The 14,668-nt window shown below is 40.3% G+C and overlaps 2 protein-coding genes across 2 annotated transcripts in view; one reads left to right on the plus strand and one right to left on the minus strand.

The window, feature by feature from the left end:
• aagab (alpha and gamma adaptin binding protein) overlaps positions 1-2,126 on the plus strand; it is a 4,460-nt gene extending 2,334 nt beyond the window's left edge. The window contains exons 4-10 of the mRNA XM_062061090.1: positions 1-40; positions 866-949; positions 1,030-1,109; positions 1,185-1,275; positions 1,350-1,454; positions 1,528-1,577; positions 1,658-2,126. The exon at positions 1-40 is cut by the window's left edge and continues 50 nt beyond it. Coding sequence (XP_061917074.1) covers positions 1-40; positions 866-949; positions 1,030-1,109; positions 1,185-1,275; positions 1,350-1,454; positions 1,528-1,577; positions 1,658-1,735 — 528 coding nt within the window. The 3' untranslated portion in view covers positions 1,736-2,126. The remainder of the gene's footprint in view (positions 41-865; positions 950-1,029; positions 1,110-1,184; positions 1,276-1,349; positions 1,455-1,527; positions 1,578-1,657) is intronic.
• smad3b (SMAD family member 3b) overlaps positions 2,056-14,668 on the minus strand; it is a 38,141-nt gene continuing 25,528 nt past the window's right edge. Inside the window, exons 7-9 of the mRNA XM_062061089.1 lie at positions 9,129-9,266; positions 8,899-9,043; positions 2,056-5,079 (exon numbers count right to left, since the gene is read on the minus strand). Of these exons, the coding sequence (XP_061917073.1) occupies positions 4,956-5,079; positions 8,899-9,043; positions 9,129-9,266 (407 nt within the window). The 3' untranslated portion in view covers positions 2,056-4,955. The remainder of the gene's footprint in view (positions 5,080-8,898; positions 9,044-9,128; positions 9,267-14,668) is intronic.

Genomic DNA, 14,668 nt, shown 5'->3' on the forward strand with positions numbered 1-14,668 from the left:
CTGGTGGAGCTCAACCCTCAGGATTTGCCGGATGAAGATGGTGAGAAAGCGCCATCCATTTAGCCATCATGTTTTGTACTTGCAGAATGGAAATGTATCTCATATTTTTATACCTGTAGGTAGGTGTATTATTTCACTCTGCCCTTGCAGAAAACAACACTGCTATAATTTAAATATTGTTCATCGACACAAGGGATGTCCGATAATGCCTCCTCATAGTCTCTCTCAGGGAGAGCATGTCCCAAATTCCAAGCTGCTGTTTAGATAGATAGTACTTTATTGATTCCTTCAGGAGAGTTCCCTCAGGAAAATAAAAATTCCAGCAGCAGTGTACAGAATTGAGATTGAATTTAAAAAGTAAAAAGTAAATAATGGGGGTATAAATGGAAACAGAATAGAAAAAATATTACAATAAGAATAAAAAGCAACAATGAGAATAAAAATATAACAGTAAAATAAGAATATAACAAGAGAAACTAGGCAGTAGTGACCATGTTATGAAAAAGTATTGCACTGTTATTGTTTTGAGGCATGTTAAAAAAAATTATGCACTTTGTGACTTCAATAATAAATATGGCAGTGCCATGTTGGCACTTTTTTCCAAAACTTGAGTTGATTTATTTTGGAAAACTTTGTTACATTGTTTAATGCATCCAGCGGGGCATCACAACAAAATTAGGCACAATAATGTGTTAATTCCACGACTGTATATATCGGTATCGGTTGATATCGGTAATTAAGAGTTTGACGATATTGGTAAAAAAGCCATTATCGGACATCTCTGTTGAAGTAATTATATAAGATTGTCATATTGTGCGTTTTCATTTTTTACCTGATTTGGTCTCAATTTGTTTTCGTCTGTCAGATGACTTTCCAGAATCCACAGGAGTAAAGAGAATTGTTCAGGCTCTCAATGCGAATGTGTGGTCCACTGTGGAGATGAAGGATGGTCAGCAAGTACACTTTCACTGTTGATTTTTTTTAAAAGCGTGCTCGACTTTAATATGTATTGATTTTGTCACCGAACAGGACACAATCAGGGCTTTGGTCTCATGAGTAGTTTGGTGGCTGCAAGACACAACAACCCTCGTAACTGTCAAGAGCCGCAAGTCAGTGCCACGTTTTTCCCATTTTATTTAAACATTGTTTTTCTTTTAACATACTATATTCTACTTCTGTAACAGTCTTCCAGTCTGCCAGCAGAGGGGGCCCTTTTCAATGAAGTGTCTCGCCATACAGAGAGAACCAACTCTCAAGATAGTAATGCAGTTGTTGGTGAGTTAACATTAAATACGATCTATTAATTGTAATAATAAATCATGCCTTAATCTGTAATGGGTTGTTCTCAGATGCAATGACTAATTTGGACATTCAGGAGCTTGCAAACCTCACAGCTGGAGATGCAGATGTGGATAACTTTGAGCGCCTCTTCACCAAATTAAAAGAGATGAAAGGTAGATGAATGTACAATGGTTTTGGGACATGAAGGTTGTTTAAAGATGCGTTTTTTTCTCCGGCAACTTTCAGACAAAGCATCTTCATTACCCCATGAGCAGAGAAAGGTTCACGCAGAGAAGGTAAGCAACAGCCTATTTTAAAGACAAGTACGCCTGGACTATGAATTGCTTCTACATTGTGGACAAAATCGGCTTTCCAGGTAGCTAAAGCCTTTTGGACGGCCATCGGCGGTGATGACGATGAGATTGACGGGTTATCATCGGGCGAGGAAAGCTAACAAAAAGGGACCTAAAAGCCAGTTAACATATCTCTTACCTTTCCTGGCGTCCTGCAAGATCCAGCTCCTACCGTGAATGGATACTTGAACTTTGAAAGCAGACGTGTTAATGGACTGTACTGTAGGCCAAAACATACATTGGATTAGCAGGGTGCATATCCTATTAGGGAGAAAGGAGATGCTATAGATGGGTCCCCAGACATGGGTCAGCCAGTGAACATTAATAAATGATAGAAAGGTATGTCACACTCACAATGTTTTAATTTATGCATTTTTCCTTTTGGTGCAGTAGTCACATATCTTGGAAGTGACATGATGTGCCTTATTTAAAATTACTGTCTGACAAATAATGAGGATTGTGTTGAGTCAACATAAAAACGTTTCTTTTGGATGTGTGAATGACTTGATTTTTAAGATTTAGGACCCTTTTAAAAAAAAAAAAAAATTCAATATCAGGAAATAAAAATCAGTATCTTATCCGTTCAAAAGTGAAATTATAGCTGGGGGGTGTGAATGACAGGGAAAAAAGCTTTGAAACGCTTGGAGATGTCCTGTTGGTTTGCATGTGCTTGGTGAAATATACAGACAGTAGTATGTTGTCTCTTTACATTTATTTACTATCAGACAGAACAAAACAAGCCATTTAGAACAAATATTTGACCCCGTGAACAAAGAACGCACATGAAACAGGACATTTAAGCAAGACCATAAGAAGATACAATGCTCTAAAAACTAATGCGCTGTGTTACTGCTTTAAATAGATTATGACTGTACTGGAGGTGCATGAATTTTAACATGGCAAAGACCATGTCTAAGGAAATTACACACAACTACAACGGAAGCTGCACAACAGTCAACACGGTAAACAAGAAGTGCATCATTCACCCACCTGGAGCAGATTGGTGCTATGAGATAAGACATTTGTTGTTTTAGCAAAAATGCTGTAGCGCCCATCAGTCAGTCAGTGTATGTGCTATGTAACAGAAGTAGCATGTGCCATTATTCTACAGTGTGTGTTAGACCTCAGTTAACCAAACACTAAAGAAAGGACAACAATAAAGCAGGCGGAGTCACTCTGAATCAATCAGAACTACAAGAAATCACAAGCTATAAATAGTTATGTATGTACAACCATACTGAGGCAATCGTAAAAATATACTTCTATGCAGGACAGTATGCAAAAATAACTTATAAAATGTATCTTTCATTGAGCAAAATAGTTTTCCATACAAGGATTATTAATAATCGTGCTTCTGTTTAAAACACCAATTAGAAAGTAATCATCTAACTCTCATTAATATGATGAAATCATTGTGGGCTAAGTACCTTGTACTTAAACTACAATGGGTACAGAAAGTATTTAGACCCCTTTAAAATCTTCACTCTGTTTCATTTCAGCCATTTACCAAAATCAAAACAAGTTTGCCATTAATGTACACTCAGCACCCCATCTTGACAGAAAAAAACAGAAATGTAGAACTTTGAAAAAAATTGAAATATCAGATGGTCATATGTATTCAGACCCTTTGCTGTGACACCTATATTTAACTCACAAGGCGTCCAATTTTTCTGATTCTCCTTCATTTGAGCACAGCTGTGTTTAATAAACTGAGTGGACTTGATTAGGAAAGGCACACACATGTCTATATAAGACTTTATAGCTCTCAGTGCATGTCAGAGCAAATGCGAATCATGAGGTTGAAGGAACTGCCCAAGGAGCTCAGAGACAGAATTGTGGCAAGGCACAGATCTGGCCATGGTTACAAAATAATTTCTGCAGTACTGAAGGTTCCCAAGAGGACAGTGGTCTCCATAATTCTCAAATAGATAATATTTGGGATGACCACAACTCTTCCTAGAGATGCAGTAGGGAGATGGGAGAAAGTGACTCTGTGGCAGAGTGGCCTGACGGAAGCCTCTCCCCAGTGCAAGACATGAAAGCCTGCATAGTTTGCCAAAAAAATACATGAAGGACTCCCAGACTGAGAAATAAGATTCTCTGGCCTGATGAGACCAAGATTAAATGTTGGGTGTTAACTCTAAGTGGTATGTGTGGAGAAAACTAGGCACTGCTCATCACCTGCCCAATACAATCCCAAATGTGAAACATGGTGGTGGCAGCATCATGCTATGGGGGTGTAGTTCAGCTGCAGGGACAGGGCAATTGAAGGAAAGATGAATGCGGCCAAGTGCAGAGAAATCCTGGGGAAAAAAAACTTCTTCCAGAGTGCTTAGGACCTCAGACTGGGCCGAACGTTCACCTTCCAACAAGACAATGACCCTAAGCATACAGCTAAAATAACAAGAGTGACTACGGAATAACTATGTGACCATTCTTGACTGGCCCAGCCAGAACCATGACCTAAACCCAATTGAGCATCTCTGGAGAGACCTGAAAATGGCTGTCCGCCAACGTTCACCATCCAACCTGACAGAACTGGAGAGGGTCCGCAAGAAAGAATGGCAGCGGATCCCCAAATCCAGGTGTGAAAAACTTGAGTCATTCTCCAGAAGACTCATGGCTGTATGAGATCAAAAGGGTGCTTCTACTCAATACTGAGCAAAGCGTCTGAATACTTCTGACCATGTGATATTTGTTTTTCTTTTTTTAAATTTGCAAAAAGTTCTGTTTTTTCTGTAAATATGGGAAATAAAATGAACTTTTTGAATTTGAGCAAATAGCTGCAATGAAACAAAGAGTGAACATTTTGAAGAAGTCTGAATACCTTGTTTCCACTGTATATATATTTAATCACATTGATCATGTTTTCCCCCTCTGCTTGACCAATAAACTCCCAAATTCAGTGACTTACTAAGAGTGGTACTGGGACATAAACACTAGTAAAAGGTATAGTTCATTCATAGAATCCAAAATGTTGTGTAACACGATACATGAGCAGAGATAGATTCAGAGGATTTGGATGTATTTCCAAAACGTTTTACAAATAAGCTTGATGTTTGTATTAGGGTGAAGTATTTCCTGAGAAATTAATGAAAATGTAAGAACTAAGTTCAAAGTCGAGGTCCTCACCATGAACAACGTGTTGTTTATGAAGAAACAGACGGTGTATTGTATGTGAAACCTGCAGAAAATACCGCGCGGCTTCACATGAAGACACTAGCGTGCAGAAGCAAAGTGTGTGAGGTTGATCTGAATACTGCTGTAGTGTCATGTCACTTCAAGTGAGAGCCTGAGCGTGTGACCTGGAGGAGGCTGCCTTTAAGACACACTCGAGCAGTGGATGCTGGGGGAACCCATCTGTGTGAGAACCTTGTCCAGCCACTGTAAAGGACCGTTGAGATGCAGCTCTATCCAGCAGGGGGTGCTGGTCACTGTCTGACGTCTGCAAAACAAGACAATGTGTTGATTGATACCTACTTAGAATACTGTTAGTGTAGTTTAAGGACACAGTCATGGAATTATGAAGCATGATCGTGTCAGGAAAGTTATTGAGGATTTAATCGGGGTGTGCTGATAAGTCATCCAAGGTTCTCTTAAGGCGCATTGTGCCAGAAACGTAAGTAGGGCGGTGGGAATCCCCTTTGCAAGTGTCTCTGATACATGTTCACCTCTCATTGCATGCCTGCTACATTCCTCCTCTGGTACGCAAGCCACACATTTTCAGCAGAACCAAACCCTCCCCCATCTTCAGCTCTTATTTTGCATTTGCACTGCAAAAACTGAAATCTAAGTAAGATGAAATATCTCAAATAAGGGTGATATTTGCTTATTTTCTGTCTGATAAGGTAATTCTTCTCACTAAGCAGATTTTATGTTAGTGTTTTACTTGTTTTAAGGGTTTTGGTCCTAAAATATTCTCAGTAAGATATTACAGCTTGTTGCTGAGATTTGATGACCTATATTGAGTAAAACATGCTTGAAACTAGAATATCAACTGTTGCAAAGCTGTGTCGTCAACACTCACAAGTATAAAACTACTTTTTTAAAGTAATCATTTCTTACTTCAAGCATGAAAAAAAAAAAATCATGATGCCGAGCGCATATCATTACGTCAAGATAATGCCACTAGCATTTACTTAATTTAAGAATATTTTTCAACATATTGAGCAAAAAGGTGGTGATAGACGTGTGGCCAATATGACATCATATAATTTGCATACACATCGATGATGCATATATTATCCATCCATCCATTTTTCTACCGCATGCCCTAGCTGCACTCTGGCGGAAGGCGGAGTACACCCTGGACAAGACGCCACCTCATCGCAGGGCCAACACAGATAGACAACATTCACACTCACATTCACACACTCGGGCCTATTGAGTATAAAAAGGCCAAATACATATATACAGACACAGATTTTAAAACAAATCTGTGTTCTTTGAATTGAGATCCATTTTGTCTTGTCGTTTTGCTCTCTTTTTCAAATCCCATTGCTTATTGTAGCGGCTGCACTATATCCTGCCCTGCCTGAATGTTGGAATTTAGTTTGCCAAATATGTAAACAGTCCATGAAGTCACTGTAAAACTAAGCACACATTAATATACACAAAAAGTACACCAACTTAAACATTAGGTGCAAATACATGTAGGAATCATGTTAAAAGAATAGTACAGTTTGGTATAAAGTGAAAACAATTTAATTATGAAGAATGAAGGTTGGCCCAAATGCCGTTAGCTTAAAATGCTAACGTACAATGGACCAGCTCATTGGCAGGCTAATGGAAATTAGCAGAATAAACTTGTACAAACCCCGTTTCCATATGAGTTGAGAAATTGTGTTGGATGTAAATATAAACGGAATACAATGATTTGCAAATCCTTTTCAACCCATATTCAGTTGAATATGCTACAAAGACAACATATTTGATGTTCAAACTGATAAACTTTTTTTTTTTTTTGCAAATAATCATTAACTTTAGAATTTGATGCCAGCAACACGTGACAAAGAAGTTGGGAAAGGTGGCAATAAATACTGATAAAGTTGAGGAATGCTCATCAAACACTTATTTGGAACATCCCACAGGTGAACAGGCAAATTGGGAACAGGTGGGTGCCATGATTGGGTATAAAAGTAGATTCCATGAAATGCTCAGTCATTCACAAACAAGGAGGGGGCGAGGGTCACCACTTTGTCAACAAATGCGTGAGCAAATTGTTGAACAGTTTAAGAAAAACCTTTCTCAACCAGCTATTGCAAGGAATTTAGGGATTTCACCATCTACGGTCCGTAATATCATCAAAGGGTTCAGAGAATCTGGAGAAATCGCTGCACGTAAGCAGCTAAGCCCGTGACCTTCGATCCCTCAGGCTGTACTGCATCAACAAGCGACATCAGTGTGTAAAGGATATCACCACATGGGCTCAGGAACACTTCAGAAACCCACTGTCAGTAACTACAGTTGGTCGCTACATCTGTAAGTGCAAGTTAAAACTCTCCTATGCAAGGCTAAAACCGTTTATCAACAACACCCAGAAACGCCGTCGGCTTTGCTGGGCCTGAGGTCATCTAAGATGGACTGATACAAAGTGGATAAGTGTTCTGTGGTCTGACGAGTCCACATTTCAAATTGTTTTTGGAAACTGTGGACGTCGTGTCCTCCAGACCAAAGAGGAAAAGAACCATCCGGATTGTTATAGGCGCAAAGTTGAAAAGCCAGCATATGTGATGGTATGGGGGTGTATTAGTGCCCAAGACATGGGTAACTTACACATCTGTGAAGGTGCCATTAATGCTGAAAGGTACATACAGGTTTTGGAGCAACATATGTTGCCATCCAAGCAACGTTACCATGGACGCCCCTGCTTATTTCAGCAAGACAATGCCAAGCCACGTGTTACATCAACTTGGCTTCATAGTAAAAGAGCGCGGGTACTAGACTGGCCTGCCTGTAGTCCAGACCTGTCTCCCATTGAAAATGTGTGGCGCATTATGAAGCCTAAAATACCACAACGGAGACCCCCGGACTGTTGAACAACTTAAGCTGTACATCAAGCAAGAATGGGAAAGAATTCCACCTGAGAAGCTTCAAAAATGTGTCTCCTCAGTTCCCAAACGTTTACTGAGTGTTGTTAAAAGGAATGGCCATGTAACACAGTGGTGAACATGCCCTTTCCCAACTACTTTGGCATGTGTTGCAGCCATGAAATTCTAAGTTAATTATTATTTGCAAAAAAAAAAATAAAGTTTATGAGTTTGAACATCAAATATGTTGTATTTGTAGTGCATTCAATTGAATATGGGTTGAAAAGGATTTGCAAATCATTGTATTCCGTTTATATTTACACTTACACAATTTCCCAACTCATATGGAAACGGGGTTTTTACATCCACACATGTTCTATGCCACTTATCTTCAGTAAGGTGGCGGGGTAGCTGGAGCCGATCCAAGCTGATTTCGGGCGAGAGGAGGGGAACACACTAGACTGGTCACCAGCCAATCGCAGTACACATACAGACAAAAATCATTCACACTCACATTCATACCTATGGACAATTTAGAGTTTCCAAAGAACTTAACATGCATATTTTTGGAATGTGGGAGGAAGTCGTGCAAGTCATTGTGCAAAATGTGAATGTTTTAAGTTGAACAAAATTTGATCTCTAAAAAGGGGTTCATATCTGAAATGTTTTCCAACGCAGGACCCCAACATACAGGTCATAAAAAACAAGATTTGTTTGTTATCTTCATTCTAAATGGGCCAAATCACTTATATTACAAATTACCTAATGGAAATGACCGATGCAATTTGATTACTATAGAAAGGAATTTAATTTGCTGTTATGTTAGGTTTGGGACAGGTGTGGCCGCAGTGTGATGTTGCTCACAAGTGGTCCAAGGAATGCTCAGGGAGTGTGTGCATTTGCTCAGACACATGAAAAATTAAGCGGAACATTGGTGGCCACCGGTTTATAGTAGCCACTTTTGCATTTTCCCTTGAATTGTCGGTATAGACCGGTTTGACTGAATATGAAAATATCGTGTTTATATGTCTTTCATGTGTTCTGTGTGCAGTGCGAGTGAGCTTAGCTAAAACTCACAACACAGTCTAGGATTGGAACTCCTCAATAAGCCGAGGACTACCTGTACTTAATCATTTAAGAAAGTGAAAAGAAAATTGTGAGACAAAAACTGCACAAAGTAGGAGCAATGACAGTGAGTGCCCTGAGAATGTCACAATGTCAAACTCTTAACGTACCTGTACTCAGCTCCCCATCCTTTGACAAAACTCATGCGAATGGTGCACATTCTGGTCAGCTGGTAAACTGCCTCAAAGCCCTGGTTGACCGACTGGGTGAGAAGACCAGCAAATTCCTGGTTGTTGAAGATCTTTAAGTTGCAACCTAACAAAGAGAAACAGTATACGGACTTTATGGCTTGCCTTTTCCGCTAATCTTAGGTTTATGTTTATACTTCTCCTGAACAGACCTGGAGGGATCTTGCAGACAGTAGCAGGATGCCATCCATAGCGCTGGTTGCAGTTCGGACTCTGGACAAAGATGGCGCTGTCACTGAGACACTCTGCAAACACTTCTCCACCAATGTAGTACAACCTGACGCCCTTTCCTACAATAAAAGAGAGAGTAAAAGTTTGATTATACACTCCAGAAATACACACAACTGTATGTTGATACAAAAAGGGGGGACCACAAAAAATGTCAATACTGACTTTATTTTAAAAGAAAATCTTATGCTACAATACACATACATTTGTTTCTGCATTTAAATAACAGTTTTAGAACATTAAAATAAAAATAAAAGGCATTGAACATACTTGTCTTTTCCTATTGCACTCAAATAATTGTATAACACTGAAATAAAATGGTATTAAATAACACTACGAACATACTGGACAACTTCTCTTTTAGTAACAAGTAAGTAACATGCACACTTAAAGGCCTACTGAAACCCACTACTACCGACCACGCAGTCTGATAGTTTATATATCAATGATGAAATCTTAACATTGCAACACATGCCAATACGGCCGGGTTAACTTATAAAGTGCAATTTTAAATGTCCCGCTAAACTTCCGGTTGAAAACGTCTATGTATGATGACGTATGCACGTGACGTCAATCGTTGAAACGGAAGTATTCGGCCCCATTGAATCCAATACAAAAAGCTCCGTTTTCATCTCAAAATTCCACAGTATTCTGGACATCTGTGTTGGTGAATCTTTTGCAATTTGTTTAATGAACAATGAAGACTGCAAAGAAGAAAGTTGTAGGTGGGATCGGTGTATTAGCGGCTGGCTGCAGCAACACAACCAGGAGGACTTTGAGATGGATAGCAGACGCGCTAGCCGCCGACCTCACCTTGACTTCCTCCGTCTCCGTGCCGCCGACCGCATCTATGATCGGGGGAAGTCTTTCATCGCTCCGTCAATCGCTGGAACGTAGGTGAGCACGGGTGTTGATGAGCAGATGAGGGCTGGCTGGCGTAGGTGGATAGCTAATGTTTTTGGCATAGCTCTGTGAGGTCCCGTTGCTAAGTTAGCTTCAATGGCGTAGTTAGCAACAGCATTGTTAAGATTCGCCAGGCTGGAAAGCATTAACCGTGTAGTTACAGGTCCAGGGTTTAATAGTATTGTTGATTTTCTGTCTATCCTTCCAGTCAGGGGTTTATTTCTTTCGTTTCTATCTGCATTAAAGCCCGATGCTATCACGTTAGCTCCGTAGCTAAAGAGCTTCACCGATGTATTGTCGTGGAGATAAAAGTCACTGTGAATGTCCATTTCGCGTTCTCGACTCTCATTTTCAAGAGGATATAGTATTCGAGGTGGTTTAAAATACAAATCCGTGATCCACAATAGAAAAAGGAGAGAGTGTGGAATCCAATGAACCCTTGTACCTAAGTTACGGTCAGAGCGAAAAAAGATACGTCCTGCACTGCACGCTAGTCCTTCACTCTCACGTTCCTCATCCACAAACTTTCATCCTCGCTCAAATTAATGGAGTAATCGTCGCTTTCTCGGTCCGAATCTCTCTCGCTGCATTGAAAACAATGGGAAAATGTGAGCAGCCCTTCCTCCTGTGACTTCACGCTACTTCCGGTAGGGGCAAGGCTTTTTTTTTATCAGAGACCAAAAGTTGCGAACTTTATCGTCGTTGTTCTATACTAAATCCTTTCAGCAAAAATATGGCAATATCGCGAAATGATCAAGTATGACACATAGAATGGATCTGCTATCCCCGTTTGAATAAAAAAAAATCATTTCAGTAGGCCTTTAACACAAACTTAGAACAATGAAAATAAATAAATACATTAAAAACATAAACGTAGCAGGTGTAGCAGCAAAATATATATATTCTCTCTATGTTATGTCCCTTCTCCCTACTCCCCACAAGGCAGCTGGTTCTGGCTGTTCAGTCTCTACTGACTCAGGCCTTTATCCTTCATCAGATTTTTCGCCAAGAAAACAAAAATGTCTACGTGTTCCTCACTCAATCCAGAACGCATTGGACTGTAGATATTTCCAGATGTGCTGAAGGCACGTTCAGACACACAGCTTGATGCTGGAATGCACAGATATTGTCTTGCAAACTGAGCCAGGATGGGTAAGTCTGCCTCATGTTGACTCCACCAGCAGGGGGTCCTCTACAGCACTGAAGTCTCTCTACTGCAAATAGTCTGTCATCTCACAGTTTAGTTTATCTTTGGGTGATGTCAGTATGAAAGGCTCTTGTCTTGTTGTGGGACTGTCAGCCCCCTTCTTTTCTGAGGTGATCATGCATTGCAAGCTTTTTAGACCACTTCTTTTTTTCTTTGCTGCAGCACCTGCTCGTCAATCTTCTGATCCTTCTTGTTGCTCGTGTCTCTGCTCCCTAGAAAGTGGAACTGTGTGAGCTTTAGAGAGCAGTTCGCCCTTAAAGGCCTACTGAAATGACATTTTTTTATTTAAACGGGGAAAGCAGATCCATTCTATGTGTCATACTTGATCATTTCGCGATATTGTCATATTTTTGCTGAAAGGATTTAGTAGAGAAAACATTGACGATAAAGTTTGCAACTTTTGGTCGCTGATAAAAAAGCCTTGCATGTACCGGAAGTAGCGTGACGTCGCAAGTTGAAGGGCTCCTCACATTTCCCCATTGTTTACACCAGCAGCGAGAGCGATTCGGACCGAGAAAGCGACGATTACCCCATTAATTTGAGCGAGGATGAAAGATTTGTGGATGAGGAAAGTGAGAGTGAAGGACTAGAGTGCAGTGCAGGACGTATCTTTTTTCGCTCTTAGGTAAAAGGGCTCATTGGATTCCACACTTTCTCCTTTTTCTATTGTGGATCACGGATTTGTATTTTAAACCACCTCGGATACTATATCCTCTTAAAAATGAGAGTCGAGAACGCGAAATGGACATTCACAGTGACTTATCTCCACGACAATACATTGGTGAAGCACTTTAGCTACGGAGCTAACGTGATAGCATTGTGCTTAAATGCAGATAGAAACAAAAGTAATAAACCCCTGACTGGAAGGATAGACAGAAGATCAACAATACTATTAAACCATGGACATGTAACTACACGGTTAATAATTCTCAGCTTGGCAAAGCTTAACTATGCTGTTGCTAACGACGCCATTGAAGCTAACTTAGCTACGGGACCTCGTCAGAGCTATGATAAAAACATTAGCGCTCCACCTACGCCAGCCCTCATCTGCTCATCAACACCCGTGCTCACTTGCGTTCCAGCGATCGACGGCGCGACAAAGGACTTCACCCGATCATCGATGCGGTCGGCGGCAAGCGTCGGATAGAGCGTCTGCTATCCAAGTCAAAGTCCTCTTGGTTGTGTTGCTGCAGCCAGCCGCTAATACACCGATCTCACCTACAGCTTTCTTCTTTGCAGTCTCCATTGTTCATTAAACAAATTGCAAAAGATTCACCAACACAGATGTCCAGAATACTGTGGAATTTTGCGATGAAAACAGAGCTGTTTGTATTGTGATACAATGTGTCCGAATACTTCCGTTTCAACCATTGACATCACGCGCAAACGTCATCATACATAGACGTTTTCAACCGGAAGTTCCCCGGGAAATTTAAAATTGCACTTTATAAGTTAACCCGGTCGTATTGGCATGTGTTGCAATGTTAAGATTTCATCATTGATATATAAACTATCAGACTGTGTGGTCGGTAGTAGTGGGTTTCAGCAGGCCTTAAATTCTTCTTTCGTATTAACAAACACACTCTTAAATCTTGGGTCAAGGTAAGTGGAAATGTTGAGTGCCATCTTCAGATCATGGCCATCATATCTCTGATCAAAGTTTTCTCTGCATCTTTGCTTCATTTCCAGTGCCAGTGGACGGTCACCTTCCCTATCTTCAAGGCAGGATTGTATTTTCCACGGCAGTGGCGGGACTGATGAGTGTTGTTTCTTTTTCTCCACTGAGGGCAACTGGGAAATCACTAAGTGGAGCCAGAACATCCCTCACTGTTTACAAAGTTGTCATGTCCGTGTCTTTCGGATTGAGGTACCACTTCTTTCTGTCATCAGACAGTACAGCACAGACCGCTTTCTGCTGCTCACAGAAGCAGTTCACCATATCATAGGTGGAACCCAATCGGGTGGGCTCGTCATGGATTAGCTTATGTTGTGGCAGCTTTAAATATTGTTTGTCTTTCAGCTGTCGTGACATCTTATTTGATCTTGAGAAAGCAGAAACTGTCTTGCGTATGCGGGTCAGACAGCTTTTCACACGATCAGTCTCCATGGCTTTTTTGACTGCTAAATGAAAGTTGTGGCCAAAACAAGGACTCCATGGGTGGTCTGCAAATGCTTTGCGGTTGTTCGTTGCATTATCTGTTGTGATGCCAGACATTTTGGCCATATCCAATCTGTGACAATATCCTCCAGGGCCTCCTTCAAAGTTTCAGCTGTGTGGTCAGACTGCAGTGCAGCGCATCCTATGCACCAGGAATGCAATTCCCAGGATTTTGTGATGAACTGGAGTGTTGCAGCCATGTATGTGCTTACTGACCGGCTTGTCCATAAGTTAGTAATGCAGGAAAATAATTGATTTTCTGTCAGCTGTGCATTAATTATAGACTTTGTCTCATCATAGATCTTAGGAATTTCATAATACATGAAGAAGTGCCTTGAGGGGAGGTCATACCGTTTATCCAGTTGCTGTAAAAGGTTTTGAAATCCAGCTTTATCAACTATGTATAATGGCATTTGATCTACACAGATGAATTCAGCAACTGCCCTGTTGAACCTTTTATCATCTTTGGAATCTGCACCGGGTGCAGTCCCTCTCCCTGGACAATCACCAAAAACATCAGACTTCTGTAGGTGAAAAATAAAATTATAGTGATACCTAGCAGCAGAACTACCGTATTTTTCTGACTATAAGTCGCAGTTTTTTTCATAGTTTGGCCGGGGGTTCGACTTATACTCAGGAGCGACTTATGTGTGAAATTATTAACACATTAGCGTAAAATACCAAATAATATTATTTAGCTCATTCACGTAAGAGACTAGACGTATAAGATTTCATGGGATTTAGCGATTAGGAGTGACGGATTGTTTGGTAAACGTATAGCATGTTCTATATGTTATAGTTATTTGAATGTCTCTTACCATAATATGTTACGTTAACATACCAGGCACGTTCTCAGTTGGTTATTTATGCCTCATATAACGTACACTTATTCAGCCTGTTGTTCACTATTCTTTATTTATTTTAAATTGCCTTTCAAATGTCTATTCCTGGTGTTGGCTTTTATCAAATACATTTCCCCCAAAAATGCGACTTATACTCCAGTGCGACTCATATATGTTTTTTTCCTTCTTTATTATGCATTTTAGGCCGGTGCGACTTATACTCCGAAAAATACGGTAATTTTTTTGAGGTGCATAACTCTTGAAAATATTTTGATGTGACTCATTACATATAGCCTGCCATAATCTACATTTAGGTTGGAATAACATATAAAGCTTTATTGACATTGTAATAAA

This window comes from Entelurus aequoreus, linkage group LG10, assembly GCF_033978785.1.
Source record: "Entelurus aequoreus isolate RoL-2023_Sb linkage group LG10, RoL_Eaeq_v1.1, whole genome shotgun sequence".
In the NCBI taxonomy this organism is placed as follows: domain Eukaryota; kingdom Metazoa; phylum Chordata; class Actinopteri; order Syngnathiformes; family Syngnathidae; genus Entelurus; species Entelurus aequoreus.